This window comes from Eutrigla gurnardus (assembly GCF_963514095.1).
Source record: "Eutrigla gurnardus genome assembly, chromosome: 19".
NCBI lineage: Eukaryota > Metazoa > Chordata > Actinopteri > Perciformes > Triglidae > Eutrigla > Eutrigla gurnardus.
The window spans coordinates 13,528,307-13,548,409 of NC_139930.1; the positions used below are offsets into that span (position 1 = coordinate 13,528,307).

General features: G+C 41.8%; 2 protein-coding genes across 2 annotated transcripts in view; one reads left to right on the top strand and one right to left on the bottom strand.

Moving 5' to 3' along the window:
• Positions 1-19,150, bottom strand: part of ggcx (gamma-glutamyl carboxylase) — a 198,885-nt gene extending 179,735 nt beyond the window's left edge. The window contains exon 1 of the mRNA XM_084034460.1: positions 19,146-19,150. The gene's annotated coding sequence lies outside the window, so the exon portion shown is untranslated. The remainder of the gene's footprint in view (positions 1-19,145) is intronic.
• Positions 14,336-19,804, top strand: slc5a1 (solute carrier family 5 member 1). Its single transcript, XM_084034461.1, has 15 exons — positions 14,336-14,497; positions 14,966-15,037; positions 15,213-15,317; positions 15,555-15,614; positions 15,715-15,819; positions 15,918-16,023; positions 16,361-16,441; positions 16,558-16,766; positions 17,093-17,228; positions 17,338-17,445; positions 17,534-17,684; positions 17,764-17,932; positions 19,072-19,287; positions 19,387-19,492; positions 19,583-19,804. Exons 1-15 carry the CDS (start codon positions 14,360-14,362, stop codon positions 19,795-19,797), a joined length of 1,977 nt encoding a protein of 658 aa, XP_083890587.1. The 5' UTR covers positions 14,336-14,359; the 3' UTR covers positions 19,798-19,804.
• The last annotated feature ends 299 nt before the right edge of the window (positions 19,805-20,103 follow it).

The window sequence follows — 20,103 nt, forward strand, 5'->3', positions numbered from 1 at the left end:
ACTGGTGGTTTTCAGCTACTTTTGTCTCCTTTATTTGATTTGCCACAGTCAATTAATGCTGCTTTACACAAAGAACTTTGACAGAATAAATGTTCTTTGTTGGATCTTTACCGTAACAATGGTAACCAGTGAACACCCGATGAGATGTGGGGAGAGCCTGTACTTCTGAGGAAAAAAAAAAAATGTCAGTAGACATGATTTTACAGGGTTTCTGCCTAAAAGAGGAAACTGCCACAGTGTAAAGCTGAAGTCAAATACATTTTCTACTCACTATTTCTGTTTTGCCCCCTGGTCTACTATAATGTTGTTCTTTCCCCCTCTTTCTTTTTTGTGCTTTAAAAAAAAAACAATGTCTCTTAAGCCTGCCTTTTATAGCAGGTCACTGACTTATAATACCAAGAGAGTGTTATGCTCGGTGGAGTCAAAAGTATTCTTTATGATCATTCCAGTTTCCAGCAAAGAGACAACAAAAACAGTGCCAAGATCAATTTGTAAATAATAAAAAAAAAAACGATCCCATCCATTATGTTCATTATTTGTTTTGTTTTTATGGACAAATACACTAAAACATGCATGATTTTGTTACTTTGGGATACTAATATATTTTTTTTTTTGGGGGGGGGGGTCATTTTCCTCTTTTCTTAGGTTTAAATAATATATTCCCAAAAATATATATAAAAGTCAAACACTGTGTACGATTGTACAGTTATCAGAGAGTAATCTATTGAAAAGAGTTATATCGATATAGCAACGGTGAATATGTGATGATGATGACTGATGATGATGATGATGATGATGATGGTGATGATGATGGTGATGATGATGATGATGATGATTACTATTAGCATGAGGAAAAATTGGATCAAGGGAAAAACAAGACTGTAGAAAAACAGGAAAAGGCGAAATCTTGAAAGTTCAATCTTCCTTGCATTATCTAAGTGGAAATTGTTAAACAGCCGATCAGTATGATGTGTAAATATACTGTAAGGTACACTCTTTGTTCAAACAAAATGAAAATAAAGGTTAAGTTGGGGTACTGTAAATGAGAGAAAGAGAAAGCGGGAGAAAAAGAAGGAGGAAACCCCCATTCCGCTCCTCCTCTTACCCTTTCTTTTCAGTTCAGAGGGTTATAAGCAAACAACTAAGCTAAGGGCTTCAGGCTTGACTTTACAGGATGTCCACTTCAACAAAAGACAAAACAATTTAAAAAAACAAGAAGTATAAAGAGGACAATAACTATGAATAAAACAACTTATGCAAATTTCCATGGTGTAGTAAATGTGTTTTTGGGTGGTGGTGCTTTAAATGTGTTTTTGGGTGGGATTGTTCACAGATGACGAACTGGCACCGGCTGCTGATCTTTTTCTCATTCTTTCATAGTTGTGCTGCATCAAACCATTTGCAAGAAGAGGACGTGCTGTCCGTCCTCAGTGTACAAAACCATGACATGAAAAGTGTTTGTCCTTGCCGTTCAATGAAGCCTCTCCGGCGAGAATAATTCGGACATAAAGTATGCAATTAAATCATTCCTGAATGAACGTGGCCTGTGGGTGATGAGGTGACAGCGTGTGGATTCCACTCTAATTCGTCTATAGCCTAAACCCCAGCTGAACCAACATGTCAGCTAATGTGTCCGTCCCCCATATAAAAGTGTTGTTTTGCCATTTTTGCTCTTTAAAAAGTTAAATATCCTTCTTATCATACAATTTAGCTTTCATTTAATGCAATATTTATGTGGTGAAGTTACAACCGCTGCACATAAACAGAATTTCAACATTGAGCATGATGCAAGAACTGATACAAACCTGTAACAGGAAACGTGTTGATAATGCTTTCCATACTTCAAACTGGGGACAATACACAGTACTGTGTGGATGATAGCTTTTAAAATGTGTTTTTATTCATCTTTTATTTACTGTATGTCACTGTGTGAAAAAGTTAAGGGGGGATTCATTCGGGGGCATTGACTTCAGCAACACTGGGAATTTGTTTGAGAGATGACCATAAATAAAATCCACTATTGAGAAAGGGAGATGAGATCATGCCTTGTGACTGTCATGTGGTAGGAGTCGGTGCCAACAATAAGAGATGAGTAACTCAGAGGGAGATTGGCTGCTAAAACAAACAAAAAAAGAAGGTATGGGACTGTTCTCTATTTATTTATGTGAATTAGGCAGAAAGGAAGTGACATTGTGAAGTATGAATGGTAAACAGGTGGGGCCTGGGGTTTGTCACAAGGTGGTGCTAAGCTGCTGATGTTGAAAGTGAATGAATGGAAATTTACTGCTTGGGAAAGTTTCACATGGGACACTTTTTGGGTTTACATGGTTTATCACAAACAGCAATGCTGAGTAAATGCAGAATTACAAATAATCTTATTTGACCAATGCTGGATCAAATGCATATAAACATTCTTTGGAACACATCACATGAGCAATAATACTACATTTAACTCAAATACATTGGACTTTCAGTATTTACTAGAGAAGACATATTCTAAAAAGTATGTGAAAAAACACATTAAAGGAGCCATACACTGAGTTTCAGAAGTGTTTTTTTTTTATTTTATTTTTATTACACTGCATGATAAAATGTGTCCTGGTATGAAATCCACATGCCAGGATTGGGCCACCGGATTTGTGAACATGGATGGGATCTAGTTCACTCACAGCAATTTCGCTGACGGATCGCTATAATGTTCGGGGTCTCTGAGCAGAAATAATTCTGTCTTTACTTTTAGATTTTGAAAACGTCAGAAGAGCTTTTTCCATAGATGTAAGATTTAAGATGGGGCCGTGCCAAACTCAGATTTGTCATCTGTATTGAGACATCGAATATCTAATAAGGAAAAAAAGGATTGAGGGCACTTCTAAAAATGTAAGTAGTTCACAAACAACCACGGGCACAAATAGAATTTCTTGGCTCTACGATGACAGTTCTGAAACAATAAATATCTATAATCCCTAGCATGTTCCACAGCCCCGTCTATTTCTAGGCTTCCTGAATCAGTCAGACAGTTTTCTAAAAGAGGAAAAAGAGAGAGAGAGAAAAAAAAAACATGGACTTTGCCATTAGCCTCTCTTGACCTTTGCTGTCTTGTTGACCGGCACTTATTTCCCTCTACACTCCCCCGAATACAATCTCTTCTAAACTGGTTTTCCTCACACCACAGCAACTATATCATGTGATTTATCTTCTTCCACCTGTCCTCAATTGCCCTCTTGTTACCCCAACCAGATGACTCCTTCACCGTGTCTCCTCAGTGACCTTAGCATTTATACCTGCCCCCTCGTATCCCCTCTGGACTGTCTCCCTCCTTCCTGTAAGCCTGTCTATCTGCTCCCACCTGCTCCTCGGCTATAAACCACCTGGTTGAATCAAATGATCGAGCCTTCAGGGCAGCTGATAGAAAATTCGTATAAGTCCGGCTTTCTTGGACGAGTTTTAGTATCTCATCTCCTTTCTCTCTCTGGCGAACCGTGTCTTACTTCCAGTCTCCTGCTTCTGACTTGCAGAAGCTTGTCTCAATGCTCTCCCCTCATCTCAGCACCGCTCCTCCCTCCGCTGTCCTCTGCTCAAAATTTGGGGGTGACAGCCGAGGCTCTTCCACCCTCTTGATCCCACTCCCTTCTCCCCCACCAGTGAGCTTTTTAGACCATGATCTTTTGTTAGGAACCATGAAAGCGCGCACAAAATGTCATGGCAATCCGGTTATATATCTATATATGTTGGACTAACCATCCATCCAACCAACCAACCAACTAACCAACAGAACATGTTAAGCATCTTATGCTAGTGATTTGTTGGAGATAACAACATTAACGGCCACGTTAACTAAATGTGAAAGGTTTTTGTTATCTGCCTGTTAAAATGTACACAAATATTAAAATCCCAGAAGAAATATGTTTTGCTGAAATCATTTCCTTTCATCCACGGCCAACTTGAGGCCCACTCGCTCTCCCCCGCTCTCTTGTCATTTTGTTACCCCTCCTCTTGTGCCAGCCACATATGCCAGGAGACTGCGGGCCCTGCAGACAGACAGACAGACAGAGTGAATCTTCTACAGCCTTCCTCCATTGGTATCATGTATACAGTGCAGCCTAACCTCTGTCCATATACTTTATACTTCTCCACCTTGTTCTCCTGTGGTTCCATAGTCAAGTAAGCTTATTATTATTAAATATTATGAAGAGTAGAACAATGCCAGGCCTAGCAAGGTAACTGTTGTGCCGATAGGAGCAAAAGAGGCTCTCCGCTGTAGCCTGGATGTAATAAAAACACAGGCCTACCTTACTAGGCCGTGGACATGTCTAAAGCCTTGATCAAGTCCATCTCACAGTACTTTTGGGCCAACATTCCTGCGCTGAAGCAAGCGCATAAATGTGATATTTAACAGCAGAGGTTGAATGTGCTTTGTAGCCTGAATCATGGAAATAAGGCAGCAGGTCGGGGCTCAGTCACACCAGTGTTATATTTCATACAGAAATCCACTACTTTCAATGGTGATCAACTTTATTCAATTATGAAACTTTGACCGGAAACTTCTAATCCACATAATGCTGTTGAAAACAGTAAACTACAGACAACATTTCAAGACCCAGGGCATTATGGGAAACACCTGTCACCTGATCAAAGGCCATTGACTCTTTGATTGTAGGCTATTGTCATGTTGTGCAATGAAGGTTTAATCTGTTAGCAAACTATTATTATGGTTCATAATAATAATAATATATGCATGTAACCCTATGGGAAATTAATTTTTTTCTGTAAGAAATACATATTGTTATGTTCAAAGAATCTAACGGTAATATTTCAATGTAAAAATATAAATTTGTCTAAGTTTACTTACCTTTGGGAGATCCAATCCGTGATCAAGGAAGAGTTCGGCCGGAACCAGAGAAGAAGTCACGAGCACGGAGAAGAGAGAAGGGAGTGAGGAGCTGTATGGCGGCGACACGTGAGTCAAGCAAAAGACTTTGAGAAGTAAAGACGCTGGTTGAGGAACGTACGCCGAGACAAACGGACAGTGAGTCTCAGAGTGACAGTTCAGTCAAGGCAGCATTGTGTTTGAGTCTAGAGGAGGACTATTCTGGAAAAGAGTGTTCGACGAAAAGCGCAGCTAAAAGCTAGCGTAGCTCACGTTAGCTTACCTGACGGCATTCACTGTGGAGCAGCTCCCTCAGCCACTCGCATCGGTGAAATCCGTTAGCCTGCTGTGTTACTGACCTGCATGAGAGGACCCGCGGTGAGTGTCTACCACGGACGCTACCGGGAGGACGTGAGGAAACGTCTACGGCATTAATGTTTCATTTATGTACAAGAGTAATTAAAAAAAACCTTAAAAACAGTATAAAAATCACACAGTTGGTTAAATAAAAGTACCATTAGTAACAGTTCATAAGTAGTGTATTACAGTATACTTACCTACCAGTATTAAGAGGTTTAAAGAACTTGGGGAGTGCGCCTCAGTAATAGACCAGTGTATTAAATAAATCCCAGGAATAAAGTTACAAAACAGCATCTTAGAAACATCCTACAGATAATGCTTTATTATCGTTTGCAGGCATGCCGTTTCTGTGGTTCATCGTCATGATCATGACGACAGGATAGCATGTCTTGTGGTTGGCAGTTTGTTCCGTATGTTAAGCTTGTTTTTTTCTGTTTTCTAAGTTGTAGTGGTGGTTGGCAATTGCCTTAAGGTTGCGTCCTATCTAATGTCACCCCAAGATTCCACTCATTCTCCTTGCTCTCGATTTATGTCTACTCTTATTTTCTGTTTAGTTCATTAAGCTTTGCTGCAATTGGGAAATAACTGAATAAATGCATCACTCCAACCAGCTGCCGTTTTAAAGGTTACACAACGTGCAGGCTTGATGAGATGAGAACATTCTTCAGACTCTCCTGAACGGGTTGACCAGAATAACATTTTCAATAAATAGCTAACCCTTATATAGTAATTCCTAATTCTTATCCACATTGAAAAAAATGCAGCTGCAACCATTTTCCAGTTCTATTTATCTCCATTTCCATGGTGACCCTCCATTTCATGATCCCACTTAAAGGAATGATTCATTCCCAGCCTGTGTAAGTCCTTTCATTGTCATATGTTCCATTACTTCAAAAAGATATGATTTCAGAGAAGCAATCCACCTATAATTAATAGGCTTACTGGCTTCCAAATTCTGGGCAATCTGCCCTCCTGCCAGACTTTATTACACCAGTCTAAAAATGCCTCTTTATCACTTACATAATCTAACCTAACCTTTCTTCATCATTGTAGCATTGAATTATACTCTTCTAATAATAACAAAAAATGCATCTCATTCAAAACGATGTAAAATTTCTTCACCTGTTCCTTCCCAACCATTTATTTCTGCTTCAACATTCCTCTTTTGACAGTCACAGAGTATATGGCGAGTTATCCTTCTAAAGTGAGTCCAGGTATTGTGCACGCTCACTCGCTGGCTGCTTTGACAGGGAGATAGCGAGATATTCCGCGATTCCTGCTTCTGCTGCTGCAAAAAGAGAATAATAAATAAATAAATAAAACAATTTGAGTACAAAAATGCCCTAAAATGGCTGCTGCATTATGACTTAATGTCATTGTTTTGTGCAGTTTTGTGGTCACGTGGCGCATGTTCCTAGATCATTTTGTGTTTAATCACATTGCCACATACTAATTGATACATGGCCAACTTGGGGCCAGGCAGGACTACTTGTGAGAGGAGCTGATTAGATTCTGTAGTTCGAAAGAAATTCTAATTAAGCTGCCATGTAATGTCTGCTCTACGGTTTCTACTGACGGTACTTGATGTCGGGATAGGAGGGGACTTGGGGGGGTTGAACTGAGTTTCTATTCAAAAATATTTTCTAGGTTACTTCATTCTATGATGCCTTTTGGATATAAAACCCCATCTCCAAGACTCATTTACAAAAGTCCAAGAGATTGTTGGGTGTATCCCTTCCAGTGTTCCAACATTATTATTTGGCCTTAATTTACTGGCAAGATCGGTTCCTTGGTACGACGGAGTTCTCTGATACACCCAAGTGGCTGCAAACAGAGTCTGATGCAACGAGAGACAGCTCTCGTTTAGCTCTTCTGTTTTCCATTTTCACTGCTTCTAGTGGACGATGGTTTTAAATTAGAGTTTTCTGTATTTTTGTTCATCATAATTTCATTATATCCCAATCCCATAAAATATTTGCTCACTGGAAGAATTAAGAATAATAAGAATAATAGTAAAGATTGTGTCAGCAGCTCCAGGAAAGTCTTTCGGGAGGTGATATCTCCCAGACAAAAGTATGGAAGGTCGAAGATAATTGGGCCTTGAAAGCAGGAGGCAGAGAAAAAGTTCCTGAATTCAAGCACAACTGAAATTGGTTTAAGGTAGGTGACAGACTGGAGCAGACTGACAGGTAGCATGTTGCTGGTTTGGAGTACAGATAGCTTTCTTTGACTGTTAGCATTAGCATCCTCAAAGCTAACATGACATTCTGTGACATTTGAGCGACTCCACTGGTATTTCTGCGATAAGATGTTGCGTGATGTTAGCCACTTGCTAAAAATTGATTTTACGTCGATTTCCCTGTAATGTTTTGCCCTCTGGCATAACATAACATACTTATTAAATACCGTTAAAAAACTCAGGCTGGCAACCGACTTGATTACTGCTGGTTTATTCACCCCCGGGCTTGAACAACTGACGTCATTAGGTCATTACAGGGGATACGCTTGGTAAGCGGTTACAAACAGTCACACACCCTTTTTCTGAAAAAAAAAATAAGCGTATCAGTATCAGATAAACATTCTGTAACGGATTGTCATCAAAAGTTACAACACAATAACTCATTTGAATTCGTAGGAGTATCAAATATATCTCTATAAAGTATTACATTCACGCGTACTGAAAGGTAAGTGCAAACATTCTTTTTTTTCACATATAACATTGCAGGAACAGGTAAGTTTTGGGGTTTTTTTACATCGCAGGAACAGTTTCTTTTCACATTACAAGGACAGGTAGGTGAACAATTTCTTTTTTTTTTTTTTAGGGCAGCGATCCGCCTACACCCTTTACAATCATTCACAAATCCAGAATTTGTCCTGGCTTGATTTCTCAATCTGATCGTATTGTGCGGCCCGTCTGATTGTCTCTGGAGGTTCAGCAGTCTCTTGCTGATGGGCCGGTGTGTTGCAGTGTTGGTCTCTTTGCTTACATGGAGGTGCCGACGGTTGCGTTGGCAGTTTGACCCTCTTCAGCTTGGATGTGGTAACTCCTGTCTGTGTGTGCACGGTGGATCACTGTTGCAGGTCTCCAGGATCCGTCCTCCGGCCGGAAACAGATTGGTGTGCCGGCGGGCAGCTGCGGCAGAGGTCTGACGGACCTGTTGTAGTACACCTGCTTACGTTGTTGGCATACCTCTCTCCTCTCGTGTACAGCCTGTTGACTGGCGATCTGTGGCTGCAGGTGCTTTGCTGTTGCAGGTAGGATGGACCGTAGCCTCCTGCTCATCAGTAGCTGAGCTGGCGATTTCAAGTTGTCTACTGGCGTGTTGCGGTATTCCAGTAGGCTCAGGTATGGGTCTTTGGCCTGTTTGCGTTACGGCGCTCTTGGCATATGCTGCAGGTTGCAACAGCCTCCTCGATCTGCTTCCCTATGCCAGGCCAGAAGTAAGTCTTTTGCACGGTATTTGCTCTTTTCTATGCCGAGGTGGCTGGCTTGTATGCCTTCTATCATGCCCTCCCGGAGCTTTTGGGGACGATGATCCTCTCACCTGTAAACATGATGCCGTCCATCTGTGAGATTTCCTCCTGATGGTTCCAGTACTCCTGGATACTCGGTGGGCACTGTTTTCTTGTGTCTGGCCAACCAGAGAGTGTGGCTCTTCTTAGCGTGGCGAGTTGTGTGTCTTGAGCCGTTTCATGTTTGATTTCTGTGAGCCTCTTGTCGCTCATGGGCAAGCTTCTGAGGACCGTTTGTACTCGGGCCTCCATCCCTTCCTGCAGGGCACTGTCTTGGTATTCGATTGCCAAACGCAAAAGTGTGTCAGCTACTGGTATCTCCTTTCCAGGGCGGTGCATGATGTGGATGTCATATTTTTGTAGTTGGAGGTTCATCCGCTGTAGGCGGGGCGGTGCAGCAGCCAGAGGCTTCTTCAGTATTGCGTCCAGGAGCTTGTGGTCTGATTCCACGAGCTAGATTTGCATACCTTTGCAAAATGGTTCAGCTTCTTGCATTTGATGCATTGTTTGCCTTTAGCTGGACAGGTGGAATTAGCGCCATCCACTGTAGCCACACGTCTTAGCGGCGCTGCTAACGTAGCTTTCCCACTTTCTAAAAGTAGCATTCGCGGGTGCTACGTCTCGTCTGTAGCTAGCGCTAGCTTTCTTGCTAATTCCGTGCACTGTTTCGTGTGCGTTGCTACTCTGGCCCATAGACTTCAACTGCTGCTGAGCTAATTCATGTGAACGAGCTATGTCTTTGGCTTTCTCCTACATTAGGTCAGCTCCCTGGCATAAAAGTTTTTCCCTTACCCGGGGTGAGTTGGTGGCAAACACGATGCGGCCCTTGACCTTTTAATCGCTAGTGCCATCAGGGTATCCACAGTATTTCACAAATAGCTTCAGCTCCGTTATGAATTGTTCAAAAGGCTCACTTTCCCCCTGCATCTTTTCGTGGAAGCGGTACCTTGCATAGATGGGGTTGGCTTTCGGTGTGATGTACTCCTTGTACTTATTGTAGTACGTGTCCAGCTTCTTGGCCTAATCCTCGGTGATCGACCACGTATTGAAGACGTCACGCCCTTTTTCTCCTATCCACAGCAAGGTAGCTACATTTCTCTTCCTCTGTCTTCCGACGCAGGGGTCCCTTGAACATCAGCTCCGTTGTCTGTCGAAAACGTTGCCATGCTTCAGGTAAGTTTGTAGACTCCCAGTCCATTCTTGGAACTGAAACACCGTATGCATCCATGTCCGCTTGCTATACGTAATCCTCTATTTCTGACACCATGTAATGTTTTGCCCTCTGGCATAACATAACATACTTATTAAATATCGATAAGAAACTCAGGCTGGGGATTGACTTGATATGTGCTGGTTTATTCACATTTATTTTATGTGCTTGAACAACTGACGTCATTACGTCATTACAGGGGATACGCTTGGACGAAGGTAAGCGGTAGGTAACAAAAGGTCACACAAATATTACATTCTCGGTTTTCCCCAGAAAAAAAAACGTGTACGTTAAACTGGACTTACTGGACACATTAGAGACTAAGAAACAGAGAAACGACAGCAGAAAAGACAGCAGTGCAAAAGACAGCAACTCATTAGCAAATTTAAAACTGCAAACTTCTACCTGTTTCAGGCAGAAAAGATTTATTTTCATACAGAGATATGGTGTTTGAAAGGGACTGCCTACACACTCAATGATTTACACCTCTCTGCACAGCCATTAATGACTGAATGAATGAATAATTAATATATTAGATATCAGCTGAGCTTTACTCAGTCGGAAGTGCCTACATAGCTACTAAATCTGGTGCCGAGTGGCTGCCCAGCCTCTGACCTACCATTTAAACATACATAAGGCAGTATAGTTAATGGAATGATGTAATATTTAGAAACGTATTCTTCTCCCTCACATCACAGTGATGCACCATTTCTGCATGATTGTACTACTGTGCCACCTTGTGGCTGACACATCCTACAGTTGGTTTTTTTTATTCGTTTTTTTCTGCTGCGCAATTAAAATGTGCAAATGAAGCTTTAGCTTTTTCGACACCAGACACACAAATGTTCTCCGGCTGGCCTAAAGCGAGACTGAATCATAGTTTGAATTTGTTTTGTTCTGGATAAATCTTAGATAAATCTTGTTCCCAGGACAGTTATAGGACTTCTAAACAGCAGACATTTGGACTTTTCACAGCAGGAGAGGCACAGGTGAAACCAATAACCTTAACGATGTCTCAGTTCCAGCAACTTCCAATGCAGCAATTAACAACGTTACGAGCTCCACCTGTGTGTGACAAGTCGAAATTGCCACTTTGAAAGAACCAGCGCTCCGAGGAGGATGTTTCCTCCCTTTTCTGTAACCCTTAGTGTTGAATGTGAGGGGTGTTGGTTGGTGAAGATTCAGTACATGTCCCAGTTGTCGAGTCTCACTTCTAAACTGTAACAGGTGTACAGGCTCCAGCTGATCACACTGAAGCCTTCTTTCACCCGTCTCTCCTCCCACGTATGACATCAGCAGCTCCACAGGTGAAAACCCAGCAGTCTTCGTCAGGACTTGTGGTCACGATGCCCCCGTTACTAAATATGGATCCGTGCCCAGAGATAGTGTTGTGATTACAACTCTTGAATGCACATCACTTATGTTGGCCTACAATTGAACTCTGGCTCATCACTCTTATATGGTTAATGTTTTCTTCAATCTGTTGTTAGATATCAGCCTCTAGGTGGGTTTTTTTCAGTTTGTGGACCACAAGATGTATTTGTAATTAAATTGTGTGCATGAGATTTATTTAAAAGAGGTGAAACCAGTGCAGGTAAACAGATACGCTTTTGATTCTTCTGGATATACAGCTGGCACAAAGAAATGTCATATTTTATGCCATACTTGTTATTACACGTTATTAGTTTCCATAAATATAGGAAAAAAGGTTTTCAAGGATGTTTATGCACTTTGCATTGAATGTCATAGCAATCAATGGTTTCCATCTATATGTCATGAAAGTCAACAGACTTGCAAAGACTTTAAATTTGCTTGAAAAAGGTTATTTATCCCATCTGACATTTGTACTGTTAATGAGTTTAGAAGTATGGATCGCTTTGAAAAGCCTTCTGGGTGAGGTGTTTGTAAGATGGTGGTAAAAGTAGAAGTAAAAGTATCAGATTTCAGTCTTGGGTGAGAAATAAACTGTGTCACACAAACAATCAAATAAGTCTGAGAAAATCTTGACCTGTCTGGAGACATTAGAGGACCAAGGGCTCCTCTCGAGGTTAAAATCAGGACCGAAATCAGCGGGTGTGACCAAGCCTTAATCCCCTCAGAGCATTGGCCTCATTCCAGTGATTGATTCTCATTCAAGTGGATATTGATTGTCCCCATTTAGAGATTTCAAGCAGCCATTTGTAACAAAACCAGTCTGGTAACTCCCACATCTCACTCCATCACATCTCCCGTGTGTAACATTTCTGTGGCGGGCTTTGGTGGTCACTGTAATGGTTCGGCGCTGTTTCATCTTTATTCAGCCTTTTTGATGTGAATCATTAACACAACACAAACCTCTCTGTGTTGAATAAATAAATGAAAAAAAAAAATCTCTTTTCATTTGATGCCCTCCCCTTCCTGATCTGGGAATAATGCACACTTTATTTTGTTGCAGTTCATAATGATTATAATTCTACATCACTATAATATATACAAACATGAATTCATCTGCTGTTTTTGTAGCACACGAACAGCCCTGAAAGTAATCAGTTATTATTAATAATAAAAAAACTAAATGTTTAATATAACCTATAATATGTTCCCAATCTAATTTTACACTTTAAATGGTCTATCACATACATATTTAATATTTCTACCATACAAAACCATTTTACCAATCCTTTTCCATTATGCCGGCGCATTAACAAAAACATTTCCTCTCCTATTTTCTCCTCTGCTGTTTCCCCACAGCATCAGCTGTGACAGAGCACTATAACCTTGGCTGTGGATGTCAGCATTATAATGATAGATAAGGCTGCGAGCAGCAATTCAATGGGTCGAAGCAGTCTGGACTCACTGGGGCAGAGGTGGTGAAAGACGGTTAGGTTGGTGTATGAAATGCGATGCAGATTGGATTTTGTGCCTGGAACAGCTGGGTTACTGCTGGATCTGCCAAGAGTAAGGTGAATTAACTGGAGGTTAAATAAACCTGTACACCGAGCTGCAACAGTGTTCGCTACGCCGAATGAAATTCAATAAAACAGCCTTCAACAAACCAATCACAGCTTACTGGGTACAATCTAGATGCTGCTTTTTTAGGTGATAATTCCTTTAAGCAATTTAATTACAGGATTTATTATTAAATTACTCTCTTCATTATGTCAGATTAGAATAAGGGTGAGATAAGGTTGTTGCTTATAGCTATATGTGAAAACCTGTAGCAGCAGTTTTTATAGGCAATGTTTTCATTTTAGTCTTATTACTTTATTGCTACACAACATATAAAACCTCCATATACACATTAAATACATCACACAGTGGATGGAGAAGTCAAGGTAGCCATACTAAAGTATCAAAAGTAAAGATATATGCAGCCTAACCCATGTCAGAAAACACATTTTATTATTACTTAATCTATAATAATACATTATAATGTATTTGTTGATTATATGTTGTATTATTATTAATCAACAAAGTAGCTGTAACTATTCGTATCAAATCAATTGAGGGGCATAAAATAAACAATAGACACCTCTGAAATGTAGTGGGTTTGAAGTAGCAGCATAAATGTGAAGTACAATATGCTTATTATATATATAGGTGAATACTACCCCTAAATATCTCACCTGAATTAGATTTCTTTCAGTGTCCTGTAGAGACACCCAGTGGCTGCTTACAGTACCTTCTTTATTTTCTTCTACATTCATTCATTTTTTTGTCAGGAATCATACATTTTATGGCATCTACTGTAGTAATATCTATTTTCCAGTTTCCATTGTCCCTCCATAAACATTGGCCTTTGGACTAATAATTAACCCACAAACCACTCATGTCTTCAAGGATAATCTGTTAACTGTGGGTGGAGTTACGTTAAGTGCCTTTCATTTGTACTGCACTTACAGTAAAGGAGAAAATACCTTTTTGAACTTACAGTAAATGATAAAATATTTCTATAGGTGAAAATTAAAGACTTTTCTTTGATTCAACGATAACATATATAAGTGTACATACAGTATGAGTGACATATCTGCCCATGTGTGGACTGATTTAAGTTGACTTGCAGTGCCGATGACGTCTGTAGATCCTTTGCACGTCCACCTGTTTCTTCACTTGACGGTATTTCCTTATGGGTTGATCATTAACAACATATTTTCTTTTTATTGCTGAAAGGTTTAAACACATTTTAACCAATATCTTCTTTTTTTCTTACAAACACAGTAATTTGCAGATACACTTTCAGCCCAACACAATATCTGGTGGTTCATTATATAAACACACTCTCCCTCCCAGCCCCCCATTTTTCCCACACTCAAACACACACACTCAAACACACACACACACCTCCAGCAAAGGTACATAAGAGCAGGTGCTTCAGTCAAAGAGGAGCTACTCGGGCAGCACTCCTGTTCTCTGCTCACCCTCTCGGCAAAATGTCTCAGGATTATTATGGATTCTCCTTGATAAGGAGCAATGCAAGGAACGGCACGGCCTCCGTGGCTCTGAACAACGCAGCGGACATCTCCGTCATCGTGATCTACTTTGTGGTCGTCTTGGCTGTTGGAATATGGGTGAGTCGTTCACTTGGCTTTTCTTCCAAAACCTTCTTCTCTGTGAATAGTTAACTGAGAGTCTGTTTTACGTCAATCATCAAAAGAAGAAGTCTTTCTCTATTGAGCAACAAGAGAAGATGTAATGATTTGGAGGATAATAATTGTTCATGTTCATGCAACAAGGCCTTGTTTCGTAGCCCCTCATAACAACACACTAACACACATGGAGTGGACTTTTACTGCGCAATCACAGCTTCTTACTCAACAACCTGCTTCACAATTAATAACTTACTTGCATTCCCAAACTTAACATTTGGGGAATGCACACTTTAAAAAAAAACATTCATGATGAGTAAAATACTGTGATTATTGTTGAGCCGTATGCTGGGATTTCGTTCTTTCACTCTTATTTATCACATAAAATGAAATGAAATCATTAACCGCATGTGTAGTGATTGTCATTGTTTGCTTTTCGTCCTGTTGCAGGCTATGGTCCGAACCAACCGAGCCACAGTCGGCGGCTTCTTCCTGGCGGGGAGGAGTATGGTGTGGTGGCCGGTGGGTATATCATGTTGACTGATGGGAGGGTTTCATTTTTTGTGCTCAAATATGATATCACGTTATCTATAAATGATCTATTACACAGACATAACAAAATCAACAAGGCATAGTCATTTGAGAATCTTGAGAATCTTAGAAGTTGTGCACATTATTTATAAATGTGACCCCACAGATCGGAGCATCACTGTTTGCCAGCAACATTGGCAGCGGCCACTTTGTAGGAATCGCCGGGACAGCTGCAGCTGCGGGGATCGCCATCGGTGGATTTGAGTGGAACGTGAGTACCGTGTCTGTTGTACCACGATGACTTCTCACACAAATGAGTTGCTCAACTCTGACAGATATGATCAGTTATCGCTGTCAGACGAGCTGATAAGTGCAGGTTATCAGGAACGCTGCTTCCCCTGCAGGGGATACGCAAAGACAACAGAAGGCAACTTTATCTTTATAGGAGCATTTTTCGAGCAAATCGGTGGCATTGACTATTTGTCGGTTGTGTCCTTGTATGTTTCAGGCTCTCATAGTGGTCGTCATTCTGGGATGGCTCTTCGTGCCCATCTACATAAAAGCCGGGGTAAACAGAACACACGCGTTGGACATATAAAACACTTTGAGGAGGGTCATAAAAAACAGCAACATTAGAGGAGAAAAACATTGATTATGGATGTGTGTAGGTGGTCACCATGCCCGAGTACCTGAAGAAGCGCTTTGGAGGACAACGTATTCGCATCTATCTCTCCGTGCTGTCGCTCTTCCTCTATGTTTTCACAAAGATCTCAGTAAGTCGCCACATTTTAACCCTGAGTCACATCCTCTATGTCAACAATGTACTGTTATTGATTGAACTGATGGGTTTCCTCCACTCTTCTCCATTCAGGCAGACATGTTCTCTGGCGCCATTTTTATCAACCAGGCCCTCGGGTTGAACATCTACCTTGCTGTTGTCATGCTACTATTGATTACTGCCCTGTACACTGTCACAGGTCTGTCGCAGAGGATGCACTCCCCTCCTTTACCACCAAACTCATAAATTAACAAAGTCTTATCTGGCACCATGACTGAGGGTAAAGTCTTCTCCAGACCATATATAGAGCTCCTGTCTAGTGGCGACTCGTGGGTAATTACCTGTGAACTGTGATAAGCAGGAATGCTCTGCTGTTGCTGTTTTGTAATAACGCACAATCTGAACTTTGGAGAAACAACAAACTGAAACACGGTTCTCTCCAATGAGATCAGTTACATTCATTAGTGAATAGCATTAACATTTTGAATAAAAAAAAGGAAGCATAGAATATTCTGATAACATCACATACTTCTCAGGTGGACTGGCTGCAGTGATCTACACAGACACCTTACAGACCATCATCATGGTTGTCGGATCATTCATCCTCATGGGCTTTGGTAATATGGTATTTTCCTTTTTTTTTAAATAAGTGTTTGTTATTTGTTGTGACAAGACAAATCATGAATGTGACATTGACAATTATTTTACGTAAGTCTAACCTACACATGTGCAGCTTTCAATAAGGTGGGAGGTTATGAAAGCTTTCAGCTGCGCTACATGGAGTCCGTCCCTTCCATCACCGCCAACATCAGTGAGAGCTGCTACGAGCCTCGGGCCGACTCCTTCCACATCTTTAGGAACGCGATCACAGGAGACCTGCCTTGGCCCGGCCTCGTGTTCGGACTCACTATCCAGGCCACCTGGTACTGGTGCACAGATCAGGTCAGTCCACCGAAGTGGCAATATTGTTGATCCACCTTAATGCACCTTAATCTTGGCTGTTTTTGCAAAACTCACTTCAAGCGGTCTGAGGTGGCCTACAGTGAGATGAGTGACATGCTTTTAGGTAGACCATAATGCACACCCAGAGATGGAGATAAGATGAACAGGCTGGTGCTGGATCTCCATGCTAATTGAAATCCAGCTAACCTAACCTGAAATAGAGGCTTGAGTCCATTAAAACCTGACTACCACCATTTATGCTGTTGACTGATTGTATCGTAGCACTACTGACCCTTTCCCGTCTGTGACCTGTCGTTCTCCTGTAGGTGATTGTCCAGCGCTGCCTCTCAGCTAAGAATCTATCACACGTTAAGGCGGGCTGTATCTTGTGTGGCTACCTGAAGCTGCTGCCCATGTTCCTCATGGTTTTCCCCGGGATGATCAGCCGGATCCTCTACCCAGGTGGAACATACACTGGTCTATAATGTGACTGGTGTTGGCTGAAGCAGGCTCACCAGCTGAAATAGTGGATTTCTTTAAAATCCTACCGATGTCATCCATTTCATTCTAGACGAGGTGGCGTGCGTGGACCCGGATGAATGTGTAAAATACTGCGGTGCCAGCGTGGGCTGCACCAACATTGCTTATCCCAAACTGGTGGTGGATCTCATGCCAAACGGTGAGACCTTCGTCTCGTGAGCTGACAATGCAAACGGCAGCCCAAGTCGTCTTTCCCCATTTGAATGCGTTGTTCCATCGGTTTTCAGGTCTGCGCGGCCTCATGCTGTCAGTGATGATGGCCTCTCTGATGAGCTCGCTTACCTCCATCTTCAACAGCGCCAGTACTCTCTTCACAATGGACATCTACACTAAGATTCGCCGCTCGGCCAGTGAGAGGGAACTCATGATCGCCGGGAGGTAAAACACATTAGAGTTCAGGTTGATTCATGATGATGAAGGAATTCCTGTTAGTGGCACTTTCTTTGACTCTGTATAGAGTGTTCATCTTGGCCCTGATTGGCGTGAGCATCGCGTGGATCCCCGTGGTGCAATCGGCCCAGAGCGGTCAGCTCTTTGACTACATCCAGTCCATCACCAGCTACCTGACGCCACCCGTTGCTGCTGTCTTCATGCTCGCCATCTTCTGCAAGCGTGTCAATGAGTCTGTGAGTTCGAGCATCATCTTTTATTAACACCTTTCAATTCATGTCAATATTTCTCTGAGTCTACAGCAATGCTAGCAGCTGTGTACGCGGGGCTTTGAAAGGTGACAATGCTAACATGCCGATGTTAAGCAGGTACAAGGTTCACATTGATGACGGTACAAGTTGACAACGCTGGGGATTTCCAGCCAGATTTCGATTTATCCTGAGTGAGACATGAATGTTTAACTTCATAGCATCCAATGGACATTTCACTCGAAACTACACTTGTGAACCTTACTGTGGTGCTAAAGTCGGGGGATCACCATGAATATCAAATGGCATGACACTTCATGACTAACAGGCCGATAGACGTTTCCATCCGTAGTGCCAAGCCGTGTGGCTGTATGCTAGTGTGGATAATAAGGCTTTTGTGTGTGTGGTAAAAAGCCGTCCATTATAAAGATCTGAAGCAATTATTGGTCAAAGGTCTTCTGGCAACAAGGTTCTTCTTGTGAAATCTGGAGTCTTCTGACCATAAAGCAGTTGAATCACTTGATACGTGTTATGTGATCTGAAAAAGTGGGACTCGGGTCATAAGGCTTTCTTTTATAAGGTGGGGTCGACATGAAGCCCCTGTTGATATGGCTCGCACTCTCATCATCGTCATATCATCTCAGACAAACACTGCTGTCATGTACACCATCAGCTGATCCGTCAGTCATCAGCTGCTTCACACAATCACCAGACACATTCACAAAAGACAGTGCGGAGGATTATATAATCTGACAAACAGCTCATTTCTCCTGCCCCCGGGTTCTTGTTCAAAAATGGCCATGACTTGTTGTGCAATCTGCATTATGTATATTTCACAGAATGCTATTTGGATTTATTTCGTTGGGTTGGTCGGTTCACCACTTTATTCCAGACTGAAATATCTGAAAAACTAGCAGATGCATTGACATGACATCTGGCAGATACATTCATGGTCCCCAGAGGGAGAAGCCAGTTTTCATCCAGCACCACTATCAGACTTTACTTAGATAGTGACACTCTCTAAAAAACTCCATGTGTTTAGCATTGCGGGCATGTTGCCATGCACCACCCTCAGACTGCTTGATAATACAACTTCTGATGGTTTCCCTACCTTCTCCTTTCCTCAGGGTGCTTTTTATGGCCTCGGGATCGGCCTGCTCATCGGCCTGTCCAGGATGATTGCTGAGTTCGCTTATGGGACAGGCAGCTGCGTTCACCCCAGTAACTGTCCCACCATCATATGCGGAGTCCACTACCTCTACTTTTCCATCATCCTGTTTGTCATCTCCTGTATCATCATCCTGGGAGTCTCCCTCATGACCAAACCCATCGATGACAAGCATGTAAGTGACCTATGTGAGTTAGGCTGGATGCATTATTAACCTCCTGTACATCACTGAAAGGCAATGAGCAACTTTTTAAACGTTGTGTTACTTGTCTAGTTATATCGACTGTGCTGGAGCCTCAGGAACCGTACGGAAGAGAGGGTGGACCTTGAACAGGATGACTGGATTGACAACCAAGAATCCAACAAAATGGACATGGAGGGTAATTACCAGACATACAGGATATATATATGTATATATACACGCACAAACAAGCAGATTTTCATCATCGCCTTTGCCTCTTCCATCACAGAGCCCGAAGAGGAACCAGGCTTGTGCAAGAAGGCGGTGATGTGCTTCTGTGGTCTGGAGCAGCAAAGAGGTCCTGCGTTGAGTGCAGAAGAGCAGGCGGAGCTGCAGAAGAAGCTCACAGACACCACGGAGAGGCCTCTTTGGAGGAACGTTGTCAACGCCAACGCCATCATCCTCCTCTGTGTGGCTGTTTTCTTTCATGGTTTTTACGGTTAAAGAAACTCGACTGTATATTTAAGCGACAGGATTTTATATGAATGTAACCTATGACCACATGAGCAGTTTTTCACAACCCTCTAAATGGGATGCATGGCAGACTTTTCCATACTGTATCATTGTTTGTATTGTATGTTGTGTACGGCTAAACTCATTACATTACATATTGTTTGCCTGTCTAAAAGTTATTGCACTACAGGTCTATAAAATAAAGTTTATCATCCTTCATTTTGGTTAAACTTGCCATTTTGCAGCTAAAGTCAACAGGGAACCATACCGTTTATATTGTACACTTAAAATCCGCTA

Coding starts and splice junctions, on each gene's coding strand:
- slc5a1 (XM_084034461.1), top strand. CDS start 14,360: ATGTCTCAGGATTATTATGGATTCTCCTTGATAAGGAGCAATGCAAGG. Junction 15,615..15,714: donor CCATCTACATAAAAGCCGGG/GTAAACAGAACA, acceptor GGATGTGTGTAG/GTGGTCACCATGCCCGAGTA. Junction 19,288..19,386: donor AACCCATCGATGACAAGCAT/GTAAGTGACCTA, acceptor TTACTTGTCTAG/TTATATCGACTGTGCTGGAG.